This window comes from Passer montanus, unplaced genomic scaffold, assembly GCF_014805655.1.
Source record: "Passer montanus isolate IOZ18808 unplaced genomic scaffold, ASM1480565v1 scaffold81, whole genome shotgun sequence".
Classification (NCBI taxonomy): domain Eukaryota; kingdom Metazoa; phylum Chordata; class Aves; order Passeriformes; family Passeridae; genus Passer; species Passer montanus.
In genome coordinates this window covers 779,505-801,165 of record NW_024373368.1, presented here as the reverse complement: position 1 = coordinate 801,165, position 21,661 = coordinate 779,505, and the positions used below count along the sequence as shown (strand labels likewise).

Below are 21,661 nucleotides of genomic sequence, written 5' to 3'. Positions count from 1 at the left end.
TCCACCCCCCCTGTGCCTGGGGCTCTCTGGGTGGCCACAGAACCCTCCCTTCCCCAGCCTCACTCCCTGCCTCCCCAACATGCACAGGACAGCAGCTGCTGGGGTAACACATCCCTTTGCCTGGATGGTATGAACATCCCTTTGTGTGGTATGAACATTTCACCCCTTCCTTGCCTGCAAGCAAACCAGGAGGGACTAGCACAGCCAGAGCAATGAGATTTTGCTCCCTCAGCAGCCAAGCACCGTGCTGAAGCCTGGTTTGGATTGCTGTGGGGACACTCAAAGGACATGTGTTTCAGAAGCAATAACTCCATATTAACATCATACCTGTGTCACACTCCTCAGGCTGCATTGCCCAAGGCTTTCACCACAAGTCTCATTAGCAATCCCATTAAAACAAGAACACAGCTGGTGGGAGCATTTACTGTGCAGAAGAGTCAAATTCTTCTAAATTTATAGTGGCAAAATTGATTACTGATTCTAACATCTGTTGCAGATTTTACATTTAAATTCTCCTTAAAAAGTCCCCCCTCTCAGAAACATCAAACATGGCTCCCCTCCCCCAGGAGCCACATAAATCATCTCCCTGCAAATCAAATCTGTCTTTTCATAAAAACAATTGTGCCTGTCATTTGTTACAAAATAATCAGCACTAAAACCTGCTGAGGATATAACTCGATGTATTTATGCTGTTTGTAATCACACAAAGACAAGAGTGACTTGGAAGACAGGATAATGCTGGGAAAAACAAAGAGTCAAGTAAATAGCAGCGGATGCAAGGCTGGGAATGTTTAAATATCAAACTGGTCTCTTCATCACCCAGGAATGTAACAAGAGCTACCTGTGAACAGTGTGAAAATGCAGACCTGGAGACAGCATTGGGAGATTGTTTTGTATCTCGTGCCTTCCCCTGAATAAACCATTCCTAGCACCTGCCAGCAAGGAACATCCAGCCACCAAACCCAGGCACCGGCAGTGTGTGATGTCCTAGCACAGGCAGAGGGAACCATTCCCCTTCTTGATCATTTTTTAACAGGGAAAAAACCCAGGTGTCTGCTCCACCTCTCCCAGCAAGCCCTGACCCTGCTTCTCCAGGAAATCCTAATCCCCTTGAAGCAGAGAGTGAGGGCAAGGTTGGATCCCAGATCGGCAGCAGTGCTGTGTGTGATGTCTAAAGGCACAGCCTGAGCTCCTGGCAGTGCCAATGAGCTGCCTCCTCTGCTTTGTGACTCTCTGGAAGGACAGGGTTCTGCTCCATCATCACTTCCCGCAGTGCCACACCATCCCATTAACCTCCAGGGCTCATTCCTGCTCTGTGCATGGCTCCAGGCTGTTTGAGAGGACATTGGCACCTGCAGGTCCCCTCAGCTCAGCTCTGCCTGCCTGACTCTGGCTCTGCAAGTCCTGCCAGGCCAGCCCATGCACGGGACAGGATTCATCATGAGGAGCTCAAGGGGTACAGACAGAGGAGGTGACGCCACACCAGGGCTGGAAGATGTTCCTCAGAGCATGAGTGACAGCATGGACCTTCAGCCCAGAGCTCAGCAAGCTCATGGACACCCATGGACCAGCAGCCACTTATTCAAGAGCTGTTTTGCTCACCCTCGGTCACAAGGAGCATTCCCAGCAGGTCAGGGAGGGATCCCAGCCCTGGGGGCACCTCTGGATGCTGTGTCCAGCTCTGGATCCTCAGCACAGCAGGGACAGAGCTCCTGGAGCGGGGCCAGCTCAGGCTGGGAGGATGAGGAGGGCCTGGAGTATCTCGGTGCCCAGGAAAGGCTGAGGGAGCTGGGGCTGCTCAGCCTGGAGAGGAGCCCCAGCTGAGAGGGGCCCTCAGCCCTGGCTGTCCCTGTGTGCAGGGAGGGCAGAGCAGGGCCCAGGCTCTGCTCCAGGCCCAGCAGTGGCACCAGAGCCACGGGCAGGGCCGGAGCCCAGGAGCTGCCCCTGCCCAGGAGGCAGAACTTCTGCCCTGGGCACTGCCCAGCCCTGAACAGGCTGCCCAGGGAGGGGCTGGAGTCTCCTCAGCGGGGATCCTGCAGAGCCCTCTGGGCACAATGCTGTGCCCTGTGCTCCTTGTCCCAGCCTGGCCCCTATTGCTTGGGAAAACACTTGGTGATTTATGGACAACAACCAGGACAAATTCCCAAAGTTCCTCAGTCACCTCAGGGTGACTTGATCCAGTGACCCTGAGGGAAACAGAGCACAAACCTAACACCACAGGATCCCAAATCTGACTGGGGAGTGATGAGAGCTCACAGACCATGGGTTGTTTTCTTGCTCAGTACATCTGGTTAAAGGTATCTTGGAAAAAAAGCATCAACCTGATACTAAAACCGCCAGGGATGGAAAATCTTCCCCTTCCCTCCTGAGCTGGACCCTCATCATTGGTTGGCAACCCATTCCTCACTGGATATGGATTAGGAAGCAGCAATGGCTGGAAGAAACACCTTTCAGCAGAGATTTCTCATCCTGATGACAAAACAAGGATTCGCATCGTCAGTGCCTGCTCCAAGAGCTTGTCTATCCAGCCAAGTCATCTCTCAATCACTCTCACAAACTCAAGGCTGTCAGAGGGTGAGGCTCCAAAACTCAAATGTGGTGTTTGGGAAGGGCACAGTCTAAATTGCACATGCTCATGTCTTTCCCTCTACATTTAATTTCAGGTTTAGAGGAATCAGGACAAGAAACAAAAGGCCTTTGGGAGTCCACCTGCTGTTTAACATAAACTCCTCTCTCAAAAAGTGCTTCTCAGCACAGAAAATGCAACATGAAGATCATTTCAATGACAGCAGCTCTAGAAAGGATCAAACTTGCTCCAAGTAGCAGTGGACAAAGGGGGGGGTTCATGTTGTTTGCTGCAGAGAGAAATAGCACAAAAGCTTTTTATCTTTTCTTCCTGGGCTTCCTTTGAAAATGAATGTAGCAACTAATCCCCGACATGTTGGATGAGGCTTGTCAGATCATCCTGGGAACAATTTGTTATTAAATTCACCCTTTTACTGAGACTCAAGAACTGTGTGCAGAAGTTCAGTTAAAAGCATGAAATCCATTATCAGCATAACTGGGCCAAGGCCAGGCTGGATGGGGTCTGCAGCAGCATGGGCTGATGGAAGGGGTGACTTTAAGGTCCCTTCCAACCCACACCATTCTAGGATTCTGAGTTCTATAACCACCTCACTGGGGAAAGAGGTTTGAAGCCCATCTTTGCCTAGGCCCTCCCATATTTAACAAGACCTGGGCTTCGGCTGGAGGAAAGAGAACAGCCAAGACAAACATCCTCTCTCCTTTCTCACTTAAAACCATGTACTTCCCTCTTCCTTTCTTCCATTTTTCAGTCTGGATTACCAAAGCAGAGGATTATTTTGCCACTGCAGTCCCAGGCAGGGAGCAGGGAGAGAGCAGGACCAGCGCCTCCCAAACCCCACAAGGGTGATCACAGCAGGTACAACTCATGTTCCTATAAACTCCCTTTGTCCACTTTTATTTTTCAGTGTGTCCAGCTCAAAGCTGGCTGTGACTCAGATGAGCTGCAGTGCCAGCTCCCCTCCACCTGGGAAGGACTGAATCAGCCTGGGAGGGTTGTCAGGCACTGGGAAAAACTGGGACTTGTATTTGTTTCCAGATAAATTAATAACACCTTCCCAACAGAGTGCAGCAGCATTCCACAGCCAGCCTGGAGAAGGGCCTGCATGTCCCAGTGCTTTGGCTGCCACCACCTCCCATAGCCACAGTCCCACAGAACAGCTCCTGCAGGGCAGCCGGGAGGGGAACAGAGAGCTGCTGCTGCCCAGGAGCACCCCGAGGTTTTGGGTACCAGAATCCTGTGTTTGATCAGTGCAGGGACTGTCCCCCGTGCTGGCACTGCTGGGCACCTCCAGCCAGAGTCAGCCCTGGGCCACTCAGGACAATGCAGACCCTGAGGGGCTGGAGCAGCTGAAGGAAGGGTCTGGAGCCCCAGGAGCAGCTGAGGGAGCTGGGAAGGGGCTCAGCCTGGAGCAAAGGAGGCTCAGGGGGCCCTTGTGGCTCTGCACAGCTCCTGACAGGAGGGGACAGCCGGGGGGTCGGGCTGTGCTGCCAGGGAACAGGGGACAAAGAGAAACGACCTCAGGCTGTGCCAGGGGAGATTTAGGCTGGATATTAGGGAAAATTTCCCCATGGAAAGGCTGGTCAGGCACTGGCAGGGGCTGCCCAGGGAGGGTTGGAGCCCCCACCACTGGAGGTGTCCAAGGAAGAGCTGGGCATGGCACTCAGTGCTCTGGGCACAGCTTGGACTGGATGGGCTGGGAGGGCTTTTCCAGCCTCACTGATTCTGGAATTAAGAGAAAACCAACAAACAGCAGCTTCCCCAAGAGTTCCTGCTGTCCCCACATGTGATGCAGCCTCGTGCAGCTGAGCAGGGCTGGCAGAGCAGGGTTTCAACTGGAACAACCATTAATTGGCTCTTGTGTTATCAGTGTTTCAAGGACCCTTCAAAGTGCAGTTGCTTAGAGGAGAAAATGCACCTGGCTAGTGGAGCTGCTTTCTCCTCTCCTCTTCACCTTGACCAGGGTATTTTTAGCTGTATGGACAGACTTGCCAATACTTTCACCTTCAATTGTTTGCAAGGAAACTTCTCCCATTAATGAACACTCAGGGTCAAGAGAGGCAGCAGGAAAGAAATGATGGGCAAAAGCAACTTCCCAAAAGGCTTTTTCAATATTTTGTGCCTTCAGTATTTTAGCTCCACTTCTTCCCACAGATTTCCCTGCTCACAGAGAATTTAGTTTGCACTTGATTTCAATACCCTCAGAGTTTGGCCTGAGGTTTTGCACAGGAGAGCTGCACCTCCATACACAAAGCACCTGACCACACTGCCCACGTGTCTTTGCAGCAGAAAGTGCCACTCAATTCCTCTGAGTCTCACAGATCCACTATCTAAGTTCCTTTGGCAGAGAATGGTCCAACACCATCATCTGAGAGGCTGGAAAGCTCATTATTCCTACAAAACCTCCTTATTCCAAAGCAACAGTCTCTCTTGGCTGTTCACCCCAGCAGGTAACATGTCAATGGCTGGCAGATCAGTAAACACAGCCCTGGCTCCCACCAGAGCCCAGGAGCAGGAACAAGAGAGGGAGACATGCTTGTGAGGCACTGTTCTTACCCACTCCTGTGCTGCTGGGCCCAGGAGTGCTTCATCAATGACTCCAAAGCTCACCTGTCAGAGCCTGAGCTGACACCACGCCAGGGCCCCAGGCACTGCTCAGCTGAGTCCAACACACACAGGGCAAAGCCCCCTTGCTGCTGTGCTCAGATCCCCTGGGCTGGGCCAAGCTCCCAGAAAAAAGCAGATTTCTCTGGGGCAGGAGGGTGACAGAGCTACCAAACCCCAGCACACACATTTTAATGTCCTTCATGTGCTGCCATTTCCAGGGAGCCTCTGAGAACCAGGGCAAAGGAACATAGGGGATTTACAACTCTTCCCTGAATTTCCAGCTTTCCTTCAGCAACCTGTTTTTAGTGTAACCCCTCTGTTAGGAAATCTATTATTTGATAATCTCTTAATCCCTCACAGCACCTTTTATTCACAGCATTTACTGCCCCATTTGACACACACATTCTGTTCTGGAAAACCACTCAAACCTGCTGCACTTCACACACCTGAATGCCCCAGCCATGGAAATATACTCCCAACACACCCAGAACCCACTCCATGGTCCATCTTAGAGCCTCTCAAGTCTTCTACTTCTGCAGAAATTAGAAGCAGGTTAAGGTATGGAGGAAGAAAAAAGGGTGGTGAGTCAGCAAAGTGTAGAAGGAAGGAAAAAGGCATTTAGAAGTCCATTCTTAAGTGGGTACCTTTTCAGCTAAGGCCTTTAAGCTGTCTAGAAACCTCTGCCAGAAGTCCTTGAAGAGGGGTCTGTCAATCCTCCTCAGGCTCTCCTTGGTGCTGGCATCCACACTGACGTAGAGTTGGGTCACAGGCTCCAGCCTCCTGTGAAGGGAAAAGGGAATTGCTGCTTTCATAAATCTGCAGCTTGAGTTTGTGCTCTCCTACAAAAGCAGGAACGGCAACTGGACAGGATTTCCAGGGAATGTTCATCTTTGTCAATGATCCCGGAGGGATTTTCCAACCTCAGGGACTCTATGACTCTAAATTCAGCCAGTTCCTACTGCTGGACATGCTGAAGTCCCCTGAAGTGCAGCAGGATCATCAAGGACATTTTGAAGGAGATAGCAAAGCTGTTTAGAAAATAAACCCACACACAAACCACAACCGTGTTCTCCTGCCACAGAAATCCTGGAGCAGAGCCTTTCTGGTCACAAGTGCTGCTCCCAGCACCTGGGAGCCCACACTGGGAACTCCTGGAGAGACTAAACCTCCTTTGCTGTGGGAAGAGCCTGGCTGGAGGCTGATCCCTTCCATAAATGCCAGGGGAATAAGGAAGAAGCAGCAACACCACAGTCCAACAGCAAAAAGATCAAAGGGATTAAGAACAGCCTAGAAAGGAGCTCCCTCAGAATCCCAGGATCACTGAGGTTGGAAAAGCCCTTCAGTGTCACCAAGCCCAGCTTGTGTCTGATCCCCACCTTGCTACCAGCCCAAGGCAGTGAGTGCCACCTCCAGGGGTGGGGACACTGCTCAGGATGGAGACAGAGCCTTTCCCCTGACAGAGTGACAGAGGCAGTGAGTGTAACACACCCACCCCTCGTGGCAGCTCCCACCCCGGAGGCTGCAGCAGCAACAACCACGTCCCAGTGCACCACAGAGCTCCCAGCATGTGGGGACAGCATCTGGGGAGTGTTTTGTGTGAAGTCTGTAATGAGCAGGCACCAGTCCCAGCTTCATTTAGTTCTCTAGAGAGGATAAGAAGAAATCAGAAGCTATTGTTCAGCTGCCAAACAGTGCCACCTAAAAATACAATGTCACCCAAAGGTGACAGGGACAAAAACTGGCCAGAGTGAGACTGACCAGAGCTCTTTGTGTCCAGAAAAATCCACTTACCGTGGACACTCAGTCAACCATTGGAACACATTCTCTGAGTGTGTATTTAGACAGCAAAACAAAATAACCCAGAACAAACTGAACACTTCAGGTTAAAATCTGTTTTGTAAACAAGTTTGTCTGGAGTGACAACCCAAAGCCACAGAGTCCAAAATGACCAAATGTTCTGGGCCTAACTGAAGTGCTCAGTTTCCAGGAACACTGAGCCAAACTCTTTCTTTACTCAGTGCTGTCTTTGCTTAATTAAAAGGGGCCCTAGTGAAGATGGAGCAGGTGCTTTTCAAAAGAGGGGCTGAGAAAAATCATCTCTTCTCAAACCTAGGGACAGGCAGAAGCCAGACTCACAGTCAGCATGGGGGAAATGAAGGAATTAGAAGTGATCCAAGGGAGGGATTTCAGCCCCAAACAGGAATGGCCCACAGGGCTCTGCATGGCTGGGATCCAAGCCCAGGTGGGCTGGCCACATTCTGCCACGGGGGAACAAGGAGAGAGGGCAGCCAGGGGTGCAGTGAGAACAAGGACACAGACTGGTGTTCCTGGGACAGCAAATCCAGCTGTGTGGTACCAGCTAGCTCAAACACCTGAGGTGAAATCCAAGAGACAAATCCATGGCATTTACACAAAGACATGGGCAGGAATCCTGAGCTGAAGTATTCAGCTGAGCTGTGCCATCAAATAAATCCACTTCAGGCCTCCAGCCCTGAGGTGGCTTCACCAGGCAGGGAGGACAGAGCCCACAAGGACCAGGAACAGCAACATCAAAAATTAGCATTTGCTGGTGAGCATTAATAATCATCTGCCCATTATTGGCATTATTATTGATCATAAAGGCAAACCCACACACCAGGGGTGTTCACAGCCAGGGGTCAGAGACAGGAGCCAGGTACAGGTTCAGCAGGAGCTCACCTGGTATAAAACTCCCTGAGTTTATTGTGAGCCTGTGGCACACAGGAGCTGCAGCCTGAGGAGAGGAGAAGGAGGAGAAGAAGGCCCAGGGGGTACCCACTGGAGCCCCTGTCATGAATCCAACAACACCCCAGGCCACACTGCCCTCTCCCAGAAGGGGTTGGGAGGGACCTTAAAGCTCATCCCTGCCATGGCAGGGACACCTCTCACTGTCCCAGGCTGCTCCAAGCCCATCCAGCCTGGCCTTGGCACTGCCAGGGATCCAGGGGCAGCCACAGCTGCTCTGGGCACCCTGTGCCAGGGTCTGCCCACCCTCACAGGAACAATTCCTCCCCAGTATCCCACCTATCCCTGTCCTCTGGCACTGGGAGCCATTCCCTGTGTCCTGTCCCTCTAGCCCTTGTCCCAAGTCCCTCTCAGCTCTCTTGCACCAGAGGTCACCCTGCCTATTGCAGGATGAACTTTTTGATTACAGCTCCTCTGCTGACAGCACAGAAGTGAGCTGGGTGCCTACTTCAGTTCCCATATTAAGCAAATCATCTGCTTTGATGAGCCAAAGATCAGTTGCAATTTTTAAGACAGCAAGACCAGCATTTTATCCCCTTCTTTTTTTGTTTCTTTTAAAAAAGATTCAGCAGATCCGAAAAGTGCAGCTTCAAAATAGAGTATGTGCTCTCTTTTTAAACTGCTATATTTAGGAAGGAGCAATTTCTATCTACCAGGCTCATAATACATGACTTAAAGTAACTTGATTACACAATTATTCAATCATTTGGAATGCCTTTGTAGTGTATAATTACTCACTCCCAAACTGCCTGCACTCCCCCCTCAGAGCCAGATTCAGACCACGAGGAGTGCAGAGGAAGCTGTCCCAGGAGCACAGAGGTGGAACTGGAATGAGCTGGGTGACACCAAGGCCACCCTGCCCACAGCTCTCACAGCTCCAGGGCTGGACTTGCTGCTGTTCTCAACTGCTGGGATGCTGAGCAGCCCCAGCCTCCCTGGAGCTGCACTTCCCCACGTGCTGCACTTCCTTCCTACTTGGTAACAGCAGCCTGGATGCTCCAAAGCATCAGAAAAAGGATTATTTTCCCTTGTAAAGACTCCAAGAGAGTTCATTGAAGTGTTTGGAAGATTTCATTCAAGTCCCTCTGAGGGAGGTAAAGCAGATCCCACTTTGCTGATGAACATGTGCTTGTCACCCCTCCTGATCCTGCTGGGGATGCTGGGCTGGACAGAGCTGGGGTTGAGCCTTTACAGCTGCTGCTCTGGGGTCAGACAAAGATCAGCCTCAAAAGCAATCTCTGAGCTCAGTCCCTGCTCTGGCTGGCAGAAGGACAGAAATTATTCCTGCCCCAGGCACAAACCACAGCTCATTCACTGCTCCCCTCCTGCCACTCCTTCACAGGTGTCACATTCCAGCCTCTCCACTTCCAGCAGCAATCACAGCTTGTTTAGGAGCTACAGAAAAAATCAGACTGAGGGAGAGAAAGGGCTGAGAAGGAGCATGAGGAGACAGGTTAAAATCAGATGCTGAGGGGGATTTTCATTGCCAGTGCTCGTGCAGAGCTGACTCTGAGGGGCACTAAATGGGACCAGGACACAGGTCAGCACTCCAGTGCTTCAGGAGGAAGTTCAGGAGGAGTTTCCTGCAGCTCTTACCTGATCTCCTCAGGGAACTGGGCGTTGGTGACCAGGAAGGTGGAGATGCCGTGCTGGTGCAGGAGCCTCACGAAGTGGTTGATGTGTGGGTACATGATGGGCTCCCCCACCAGGGACAGGGCACAGTGCTTCACTGCCAGAGCTTCCTCCAGCCGAGCTGCCTTCACTCCTGACACGCCTGGAAAGGGGAGAACACTCCTACATGAACTCATGGGGTCCTGAGCAACCTGCTCTGGGGCAAGGTGGCCCTGCCCATGGCAGGGGTTGGAACAAGAGGATTTTTAAGGTCCCTTCCAACCCAAACCCTTCTGTGGTTCTGTAACAAATCCCCCTCCCAAACATCTCTATCCAAAACACACCCTGGCACAGGAGGGCTGAGAAGGGCAGCTGGAGCCCTCCCAAAGCAGAGGGGACATCAGCCCAGAGCCAGGACCCAGGGAGCAGCTCTGCAGCACCCAGAGCCTGGGGCTGGGTGTGCCCTGGGCACTGCTGAGAGCAATGTGCTGGTAACTCCAGAGCCAAGATTAAACACTCTCTTAAAGCCAAGCTCTCCACTGCTGAGACCTGCCCTGGGCACTGCTGAGAGCAATGTGCTGGTAACTCCTGAGCCAAGATTAAACACTCAAACCAAGCTCTCCACTGCTGAGACTGTGGGATGCTGCTGAGTGCTGAGACACAAACGCACAGGGCAGCTCAGTGCCACTCCAAGAAGGTGTGTTAAGAAAGCAGCCAGGTCATGGCTGTGCTGCTGCTGGTCCCTGTGGGCCTCCAGGAAGGGCAGCTGAGCACAGCTCCCCAAACACAGCAAGGGACTGAACCCTGACTGGAAACACAGCACGTGCAGCTCCACAGAGGATGTGATCAAAAGAAAACCCAGCACATGGCACAGTCCTGAACAGCCAGAGACCTTTCAGAAGGAAAACAAAAGGAGCTCAGATGTAGCATCCATGTGAAAACACCACCTGAGTCCCACTCCTGATGCCCACGGGAGGGAAGGGGAGCTGGATGCTCCTCCAGCCCACCCACACCTGACCAGGTGCTCAGGACCCCAGATGAAATCAGCTGCCTCCAAACATGCTTTTGTTCCAAATCTGTCACTTCACATTTCCCTGACGTGCCTTGATGTACTAAAATCCTATCTGAGGCTTTAGATTGGGGGTTGGTCTGTTTTAAAGATAAAAAACAAAGCCTGGAGTGTGAATCCAGGTCCTCAGCTCCCTTCTCTTTGCCTTGACGCTGCAGTACAGAAAATTACAGCTCTGCTGCAAAGCCCAGATAAAAGAGGTGTTTGTGGATATTGCTCCAGCCTCACGTAGCAAAGCTGGTTTGGAATCAGAGCAGGGCTCAGCACATTTTCAAGCAGCCAGGCTCAGTCCTGAGGAAGTGACAGGACTAATGGTTATTCCATAGAAACCTGACAGCACTAAATGAGAGCTTTATTGGAGAAGAAAGCAGCATCTCCAGCACATGCTGAGATTAAAGGACTAAGTTTTCATATTCCTAAAACTACTGTAAGTCAGTTTTGGAATTAATTAATTTCTCTCTCTCAGCATTTTGCATTTGGACTCTCATAATTACCCTGTCAGCTTTATGAGCAGAAGAACAAAATCCCAACATCCCCTAAAGTTTGAGTGGAACTTTCCCAAAAGACTTTACACCAAACGTGGTACATCCACCCAGAGCAGGGAGTGGGTTTGTACACAACCACTTGAGCACACAAATCACCAGCCAGGCAGGATAAACTGCCCAGGACTGGTGAATTCCAGGAGGGCAGGGACTCTCCTGAATCCCTATGGCTCTGTTCCTGCCATCAGCTCCCAGCAGAGCACATCTCCCTGGAAAAGCTGATTCCAGCTGCTCCACTAACTTGGGAAAAGACAGCACTCCGTGGCACAGCACCCTGGGGAGGCTGGGGGCTGGCTCTGGTACCTCTGAGCAGCACCACAGGAGCCTGGGGGCCAGGGGAGTGAGAGACCTGCTCTATCCATGCTGATCCATGTACTGGGTACTCTGTACCATGGGTACTCTGAGGATTTCCTGGGACAGGTCACGCATTTATCTTTGGTTTTTTCCCTTTATTATCAGACTCCCACTCTCCCATTCCTGAGTTATGTTTCCATCCCGTGTGTGCCCTTTGCAAGGGCACAGAGATTTACAAGTCACTCCCCAGAAAAATGTATCCATCAAATAAACTTTGCAGCCTCGCTCCCTATCAGTGAGATGTCTCTCCATCATTTAATCCAAGAGAGAATTATGGGGTTTTAATGGCTGTGCTCTCCAAACCCAGCACAAACTGTGGCAACACTAAAGCAGAAGGTGATTTATCATCAGCCATAGGCACCCAGAGTATGAGGGCTCTCCTGTAGGGTATCCTAAAGGATAAAGGGACACAAGAATTCTGTTCCTTCAAAGGAAATCTCATTTTTACTGCAAGGGGTTGAATGAAAAAAGCACCAGATGAGCTCACCAGTTTCTCTGGCCCATGGAATGGGTGTGTGGATGGATCTGCCTGCAAAGCTGTGGGACTGGGACTGGAAAGAGCAGCACTGGAAAGAGCAGCACCAATTTATTCAAATGGCTCAGGGAGGAAGCTGAGCAGCACCCCCAGACACTCCAGCCCTGAGGACTCCCTAGCTAAGACACTTCCCATGTGCTGATTCCCCAGAAGCCCCAACAGTCTATGCCAAGGGCAGGGTCCAACACCTCAGCCCTGCTGCACAGGGGGACTCTGATCCTGCCAGAGCTGAACCTTTACCTGTCCCCAGCTCAGTTCACTCACTCTGCTCTACTCAGTTTGGCTCTTGCTGCTTCCACTCTAACAGCACCTCCCCACACACCTGAGGGAGGAACAATGTAAAATTCACTACATGGAACAGGAGCTCCTGGGCTTTTCTTACAGATTTTTCTTCTCCTTAATAAACCTCTGACTCACAGCAGCTAGGACAGGAATGTTGCCATCTAGCACTAGAAAAATAAACCAGCTTTTCTTTTCCCACTTTACAGCACAGTTCTGGTCCAGTGCTTTTCTGTTTTCTCCTTTCACAGTTCCAGGTCAAGGGTAACTGTGCTCAGATGCACAGGCACATTTCGAGTAATATTTATGAATTTGTTTAACACAAAATAGACTCCAAAAAGAGAGAACTGGGATGTCCTGACAGGCCCTCTGACACTTCAGCAGTATTTCAGATGCTGAAAAGTCTATTCATAATCATTCCCTCTCCTCAACCCATTTTGGGAAGACAGAGGGGTCAGGGAATGAGAAGGTTATTCCTCAGTGCAGGGTGATAAGAGACCTGAAAGCCTCCAGAGCTGGAGGGTCCCCACCTCTCCAGGCCCCACCCTGGCTGAACAAGCTCATTTTGATGTGTAACTTCACCCTCCCAAACAGAAACCAAGTCTGTTGTCCCTTGTTCTGGGGACAGAACAACAGGTGGGGCTCCAGCATGGACAGATCTGATCTCCTTCAGAACCTCCCAGGGCTCAGAGCCACACAATAACTGAGGCTGGAAAAACCTCCAGGACCATCGAGGCCAAACACTCCCCCAGCACTGCCGAGGCCACCACTAAACAGTGTCCCCATGTTCCATATCCACATGAACTTTGAACAATTCCAGGGATGGGGGCTCCATCCCTGCCCTGCAGAGGCTATGACAGGGCCCGGCCTCCCTTTTCACTGAAGAAATTTCTCCAAAATTCATCCTGAGCCTCCCCTGGCCCAGCCTGAGGCCGTTCCCTCTCCTCCTGTCCCTGTTCCCTGGAGCACAGCCCGACCCCCCGGCTGTCCCCTCCTGTCAGGAGCTGTGCAGAGCCACAAGGCCCCCTGAGCCTCCTTTGCTCCAGGCTGAGCCCCTTCCCAGCTCCCTCAGCTGCTCCTGGGGCTCCAGACCCTTCCATGCATCCATTGGCTCAACCATGGTGTTTCTCCAGGTGCCCCTGGGGTAAAGCCCTGCCCTGAGTGTGCCTCTCACCCTCCCCAAATTTCCCTGCAGAGCTGCTGAGGGGTTTCAGTACCACCATGCCCTGGGGCAGGGGATGTTTGACACAGTGCCAAAGAAACCCCAGGCTCAGGAGTGAGGCTTCATTGAGCTGCTGCTCCAAACCAGCCACGTGAGGAGAATGAAGCCCATGGGGCCCTAACCAGAGCTATTTTTCCACCCATTATCCAACTGCAGAGATTGAGGCAGAGCAGCTCAGCTCTGCTGACAGAAGGGCTTTGTGCCTGTCACACCCTGGATCCATTGGATTCTCTTTGAGCACAGCCAACCTAAACAATCGGGTTCCCAAAATGACAGCCAGGGCCAGGGCTCATCCTGCACGTTTTATGGCTGTTCCACTCCATTTGTTCTGCTTGAGGCAGCTGGGGAGAGCAGAACCCTGGAGCTGTCCTGTTAAGCTGGCCAGCCCTGCCAGCACACACAGCTGACCTTGGCACAGCAACCAGATCATCACATTTGGGAAATAAAACCCCCAGCCCTCTCTGCAGTTATAGACACAGAATATCAAACTTCCAGGGAATTTCTGTGGGAAGCAAGCTGCAGTGCTTCCCAAAGGTGCTGTGGAACTGCAGCTTCAGTCACAACCACTGGTACTGAATAATTGCTGAAAATCAAAATCCCCTGCTTGCTGCTGTTTCCTTTTTCATGAGACAAACACAACCCAGGCTTCAGGGTAACACAAAGCTGGGTGTTAAGGCTGGCAGTGTATTTCCTGTCAGGTAAGAGGCTGATTGCTTTTACTTCCTACCTGCCCTCACCCCTCCAGAGCCAGGATTCCCCATCATCCCAGCTGGCTTTAACCACTGTGGAAGGCTCTGTGCACACAAGGAAAGGATCTGACAGGTACCAGGTTGCACCAGAGGCAACTCCACTCTCCTCCCTCCAGGCAATAGCACATACTCAGTGGCTGAGCCTCATTGCAGAAGACATTAAATGTGCCACAGCAGTTTCTTCTCCCCCATCCTCCTGACTCCCTGAACCTCAGGCCTCCTTCCCAGAGGTGCAGAACATTCTCACCTGTTCTGAAGATGTCACTGCTGGTTATCCTCTAACAGCACCAGGGGTGGGGACAAAGGAGAAGTTACCTTTGAACTGTCTGATCATGTTCTGGTGCTTCTCGAGGGCCTCCTGCAGGATCACCTCGGGCTGGTCCATCTTCCACCGCCACTCGGTGCCCACGGGGTTCGTGTGGTGCCTGAGGGAAGAGAGGACAGTCACCCACTGCCACCTAGAACCCACCTGGACAACTCACCTGCCACCTGGGGACTTTGGCATCAACAGCATTCAAAGCAACAAAAGATCCTCAGCAACTCCTGCTGCTGCCCCAACCTTAGGATGCCACCTCTGAACATCTCTCTTACACCCCTCTCCTTCCAGGCTCTGGTCTCCCCGAGGGAGGAATGGACCTTGTGGATAATATCACACTTTATACAAATATTTTGCAGCACAGGTGAAAGGTTTGTAAGACAATATAATGTCTGCAAAAACCTCTCTAAAGAAAGGGAAACTGGTTCTGCCTCCTGTTCTGCCCACAGCTGCACCAAGCTCTGGAGAAGGGAGGTCCCAGGCCATTTTTAGTTCCATTTCAAAGGTACCAAGCACCACCCTGAGGACAGGATTTGTTGCTACCCCAATCTTTGTGTGGTGTTCCGGTACCAGGACAGATGAGGGCAGGCTCCTCCAAACCCCCTGAGGAGAGCAGGAAGCCCGCCCTGTACCCAGGATGCATTCCTGGGGGATCTGGGTCATCTCCCAGATTTTTATCCCCCTGACCCAAGCAGATTGCAGGGGAAAAATCCCAGATCTTCCATCTGAGGAACAGCTGGGTCACACTGGGGTGGGAAGCCAACCTTGTCTGGAAAGGATCGCTGTCCCCATATTTTGTTTTCTTGGAAAACAGCAAAAACCAACCCAGGTAAATTGACCCAAGCATCTGGAAGACCCATTGAGTTCCTCCTCATTTCTTACTTTATTAGCATGAGAGGATCATCCAGCCCTTAAATATCATCCAAGGAAGTAAATGAAATTCTATGTTTTCACCTCTATGTTTTCTCACCATCTTTTCCTCCTTCATCCCAAAATATGCTCCAAAAGTCCCCTCAGTTTTTCCCTACCACTCCCCTGGCAGCCCAGAGAGTTCATTAAGAGCAGCACATTGTGCAGGGTCTTTCACAAAAGCTCCTGGATTAACTCACCTCTGGACAGGAAAACAAGGCCAACCAAAACACACTCCTGACACTCTGTTTCCAGCCAGGCAACCTCTGCTTCCTGCAACCCTCTCCACCATCCCTGGATGTTGCATTATGCCTTGTTCTGACCCAGAGATGGGGCAACTGAGAGGTGTTTTAAAAGCTTTTATTCCATTTTTAGTCTCATGTGAAGGGTGAGACAATACAGATGTTATAATTCATGCCATCACAATCAGAAGCAAATTATTTCCTAATTACAATACACTGTAAGGGTTCTTTGGCCTATCAGCTGTTGTCACATTATGCTGTAAATGCCTTAAAGCCAATCACCTAAAATTACCTCTCGTGGGTCCCACTACAATCATCTTTCATAGTTCTATTTCTCCAAAGTATCCAATCTTATTTGCAAGGCAATCTTTTGAAACTTGTTTCTAGTTCCATTTCTCTCTCAGCAATGTCTGTCCTATTCCATGGCATTTCCAAGTCAGCATTTCTTATCTCAAAGTTTACATACAGATGCACCCTGTGTGAACCTTCTATCAAGCTTTGAAAATTCTCTACAGATCCATTTCCCACGTTTCCCCCTCTCTCTCAAATAGAAAAAACTTTTTTGATGGCCTTGTTCATCATTTGTCGTGTGCAGTAAAGTACACAAGGCACTATTACTAATATTGTCACTATCACAATTAATGCATATCAACTGTCCAGCCCTGGGGACACCTGGGAGGTTACAGCTGCACTCAGCCTTCCAGCTCCAGGGCATCAGGACAGGATTCCCAGCCTTTAACTGAGGGAGAAGGGACAGGGGAGCACCTTCTCAGGATGAGGGGGCTGGTCCAGCCCTCACTGGAGACAAGCAAAAGGCTCCCAATGACCTCTGGACAGAGGGAAGAGATTCAAACCAAAAGAGAGTAGGTTTGGGTTGGACATCAGGAAAAAAAATTCCTCTCTGGGAGGGTGGGCAGGCCCTGGCACAGGGTGCCCAGAGCAGCTGGGGCTGCCCCTGGATCCCTAGCAGAGCCCAAGGCCAGGCTGGATGGGGATTGGAGCAGCCTGGGACAATAGAAGGTGTCTCTGCCATGGCAGGGGTGGAATGGGATGGAATTTAAGGTCCCTTCTAAGCCAAACCAGTCTGGGATTCCGGGATTCTTCAAGTGAGAAACACCTGCAGCTGCATTGTCTGATAGTGCTAAAACACAGATCCAGTCTCAATAAAATCAGGCTTTTGGCCCAAACATTTCTTCATCCACTTCAAGAGCAAAGATTCCAACACTGTTCTCAAACTTCACCACCTCAAGGATCTTTTAAGCCAAAACAGCTTTTTGAATTTCCCTTTTATTTCCCCATCTGGCAACATGGAAAGTTTTCTGAATGTCAGCTATAAAAGGCATTTATAAAACTCTTCCATGTTTAACTGCAAAACTTGTACCTTGTATATTTAATAGGGCCAGCTGGCAGGAAATCAATAGGCTCTGGGTGCACCCTGGACAGCTATTAGTGTCCAACAGGCCCTGCATTCTTAACACATCCTACTGTTTAATAAACACACCAGGTCAGGTCTACAGAGCTGCTTATTTGGCAAAAAGGAGGTTCCCTGCCAAGAGGAGGATAAAGCAGTAATGCCTTGGGCTCAGGAGGTTGTTCCCCAGTCCCAGCACAGACAGAACACCAGAGCCACCTGCCCATTGCCCCCAGGCTCTGTGACCTCCCACCACCCATCTCTGGCTACACCAGCACTGAGCAGGAATTTGTGTCAGGGATTCCTTCCCAAAGCAACACAAGTAAAATGAAATCTCCCCAAACCCCCACACAGCAAAACCTCGATTTCAGCAGATTCCAGGTGTGAAACAGGTTTGGTGTGCTCCTGCAGAGACACCTCAGTGCCACAGCCCCACTGTGGCAGGGAACACGATGGCAGCTCCTGCTGGCTGCCCTGGAATGCCCCCAGCCACCCAGCCTGCTCCCATCCAGCTTCCCTGCAGTCCCAGCTCACCTCTGAGCCACCAGGAGCCTGGGACAGCATTCCCAGTGTCCCTGGCAGGTTCTGGGACCCCTGGAAGGTGCATCTTCCCCAGGGCTGTGATCTGCCTCCCCAGTCACTTGGGGGCTATTTTAATCAATCAGCTTTTGCTTTATACATTCTGCAAATGGTTATTAAGAGGCTCTGAGGGCAGATGCAGCTCAGGTATAAAATATCATTTATTGCAGCCAGGGTGATACCTGGTGGGGAACAGGAAAGTGAGGAAGTGCTGGTGGCAGTGACATGAGAGGACAGAGCACACCATTCCCAGGGAGGGCAGGAGCAGAATAAAAATAAGAAGAAGCAGTCTCAGTGAACCCTGAGAGCCAGCAGGGAGATCCCAGAGGAGAGGAGCTTAAGGGAAAAGAACTTCAGGAGAACTGGTAGTTTTGGAAGCCCTGTTAAGGCAGAAGTGCAAACTGCAGCAATAAAAGGCAAAGACAAAACAACAAAATCAATCTGCTCTTCTGCAGCCTCATGAGCCTCCAGCTGCAAACAAAAGAAGGAGCACAAAAACACAGGGGCACCAGCAGAAAGGGAAAGGCAAAACATCAGCCATGACCAGGAAAGGACACACAAAAGAGATCCCAAGGACTTTCTCTGCAATGATGGAAGGAGAAAGAGGGAGACCACAAAAAAAGCTTGGGCAATGCACAAGCCAACCATGTTTAATGTTCCTGCTGTACAAAATGAAACCTGGCTGTTCCTTTTCTTCTGCACCTCCTGAGAGCAACAGGAGGAGCCCAGCCTGGGCTGGGCAGACACCACAACTGAGATACAGAACCTGAATTTAATGTTTTCCCTAGGATGGGTGAAGTCACCCTGGAGCAGGCTGGAAAAATTGGCTGACAAGACCAGAGGGTGCCAAGGCTGGCTTAGACTGGATATTAAAGGAAATTTCTTAATGGAAAGGGTTGTCACAGGGCAGTGGTGGAGAGGTTTAAAAGCCCCATGGATGCAGCATTTGAGGACAGGGTCTGGTAGCCTTGGCAGTGCTGGGGGAACAACTGGACTCAAGGATCTTAGAGGGCTTTTCCACCCAAAAAAATTCTGTGATTCTCTTCCAATTGAAACCTTAAAGATGGGAGATGCCCCATGCTGAAAAGCTCCATCCCAACTCTGAGATGCTCCCTTTTTAAAGAGCAGAATCTCTGCAAAGGCAGGTGATGCTCAGTGTCCTGTGCTTGTGTCTACCCATCCCACCCCACCCTGAACCCTGCTCAGCACAGCTTCCCAAACCATTCCAAAACTCACCTGGATGGCAAAATGTACAAATTCACTTTCAAAGCCCCCAGTCAGGTCACTGCCCCTCATCAGTGACTGCTGGACCTGGCACCATCCCCTGCTTGGACACCCAAGGCCCAATGTGGACATTTCACTGCCCATAATCTGTTTATATTCATTACTGAGGACACAAATTTGGGATCTGATTGTAACAAGTCCCAGGACCTTCAAGAAGTCTAAGTCCAGGAGAACACAAAGTGCTATAAAATGAAATAAAGAGATTTCAACCCACACATGAACATTTTCTCCTAGAAATGCCTCAGATGACAGAGCTGGCAGAGCAGCACATGAAGGCACCGAGATTTTTTTTTTAGCAGGGGCACATTGATGTGCTTTCCCTCACCCCATTTATTTGGTCAATTCAGGAGCTCCTGGCAGACAGACAAGCCCAAAACTCAACAAACCAGAGAAGAATGCAATGTGAGAGATGAACCTTGGTCACAACAGATCCCTTCTGGAAACAAAACCACAAACTGAAACCCTGGGAGAAAAGAGCAGCTGCTGGGCAGAACCAGGACTGGGGGCTGGACATGCACAGAGACTCTCTGAGCTTTCAGGCTCAGCTTCCAGGTGTTCCAAACCTGCAGTGTCCACTCCTTTGATATCAATACTCCCCATTTCCCTGAGGAATTTACCCTCTGGAATCAAGTTAGTTACTGAGGAGAACCTTTTGTTTTCAACTGTTTTCAGTTTCTTCTTCATTTTTTAAAGACCTTAGGTACTTCTCCTATGAGAGATTATTAATTTTTAATCTCTGTATTTTGCAGGGCTTACTGTGATGCCTGGCTTTTGGCCACCCACTGATTTAGTGTCTGAACACAACTTCAGTTGTCGTCTAGAGGCAAAACCTGAAGCCTCCATGCACAGGTATAAGCATTAAAGTTACAGCAGAAGAAATACGAGCCAATTTCTTCACAGGATATTTCACTCTGTCTGGTTTGCCTCCTCCTCAGATGCAAAAGTAATAAACCCTATTAATTTAAATCTTATTTAGCTGTTCCATCTCTCCACAATAATTGATTGGGCTTTGGACACTGAGCCAAAAATCCTCATCAAATCAGGTCTGCCTGGTGCCTGTGCTGCAGGGAGGTGTCACAGAGCTCTGAACCCACTCTTGCTCTAATTGATTAAAAGATTTGGTCACTTGCACATTTCCATTTAGGCAATTAAGCTAAAGAGACACAGCCTCAGTGAGAGCAGCTGGGAGCAGGGATGGAGAGGGACAGACTCCCTTGGAGGACAGGATTATGACTGGTGATGTTGCAGTGATTCAGGTGTGGGGTGTCCCCCTCAGTGCTTTTGATAGAACAGCCTTGGGGGACACCAAACAATCCACCTTGGATTTTCTGAGGGTGTTTGGATACTGGCTCCACCCTTGAGCTCTAGTGGAGGTGTCCTGCCCACAGCAGCTGGAACTGAAGCCCTTTAAGGCCCCAACCCAAACCAGTCTGTGATTCCATGATTACTGGTATGGGGCCAAAATGTGTCAGTCAGGACCAGCCAATTCCAGTGATATCCAGCTCCCAGGGAAAGCAGCTGCACTGCAGCCTTCTTGCCAAAGTGAGGAAGAGAAAATAAACAGGCTCCTTGGCCTTTCCTTCAGCCATCCAGGGACAGCTCGGAGCTTGTGCAATTGGAAACATTGGCAGAATCTACAAATGTCAAAATCCTGAAAGAAGAGATCAAGAAGAAAGAATCCCAGCAGCCTTATCTGCAAGGCAGCATGCAGAGCTGCACGAGGAGCCCAGCACAAAACCTGCATGAGGAACATTCTGCCAGAAGCAGATCAAAACTGGGATTTCACGTGTCTGCACCAGCACAGATGGCACCTGCTGCTCAGGAGCTGCCTTGTTTATCCTGCCCAGCCATCAGGGCCTGCAGTTCCACTTCAGCCTCACACACTGAGCAACCTGCAAGGTGTGGGGGGTAAAACAAGCAGCACAGATAGGCCTGACTGCAGGGTTTGGGAGCAGGGGTGGCACAGGACCAGCAGGGATTGGGTGTGACAAGGAGGGAGGGAAGACCCCTCTCACAGTTACTGAAGGCTGCAGCAGTCTAAGCACAGGAGCTGGAAAAGTCACCAAAAAGAAACCTTCTTTCAGCAGCAGTTCTGATTTAAGTCAAGCTTAATGTCTGGGGATGAGCCTCAAACTGAGCCTTACATCTTCCAACTTAAACCTTCCAGTTTCCAGGGGAGGCTGAAGACAGCCAGCTGCATTCCACACAGAAGAGTCCAACACTGCCACCACCTCACCCAGAGCAGGGAAATAAATGAATCAATGCTGAAACCTCTGAGCTCAGTGCCCTGGGAAATGGTTTCCTTGCACTCAGCTTGTAGCCAGCAGGAAAATCAGCACTGTAGCACTCATTGTCATCAGGCTGCTGCTGCCAGATCCCTCTGAAGTGACAGGTGACAGTGACAGGATGATGAGTTAGAGACACAGGGAACAGTGCCACCTTCTCTGCATCTCTGCACTAATGGACTGATTTATCAATTATTGATTAATCTGGTACTATCTCATTTCTCAGTTTCTGCACTCTCCAGTTCACACCTGCTGCATTTCCCTGATTCAGCCTATTCCACATCCAGGCTGCTGCCAAAAAATCCTGAATGAGGGCATTT

General features: G+C 50.5%; 1 protein-coding gene across 8 annotated transcripts in view; it reads right to left on the bottom strand.

The window, feature by feature from the left end:
* The window catches only part of LOC120513426 (S-adenosyl-L-methionine-dependent tRNA 4-demethylwyosine synthase TYW1-like), a 97,400-nt gene that overhangs the window by 40,413 nt on the left and 35,326 nt on the right, over positions 1-21,661 (bottom strand). For all 8 annotated transcript variants that reach the window (XM_039732871.1, XM_039732863.1, XM_039732868.1 and 5 more), the window contains exons 12-14: positions 14,631-14,740; positions 9,551-9,728; positions 5,836-5,971 (exon numbers count right to left, since the gene is read on the bottom strand). In XM_039732871.1, coding sequence (XP_039588805.1) covers positions 5,836-5,971; positions 9,551-9,728; positions 14,631-14,740 — 424 coding nt within the window. The remainder of the gene's footprint in view (positions 1-5,835; positions 5,972-9,550; positions 9,729-14,630; positions 14,741-21,661) is intronic.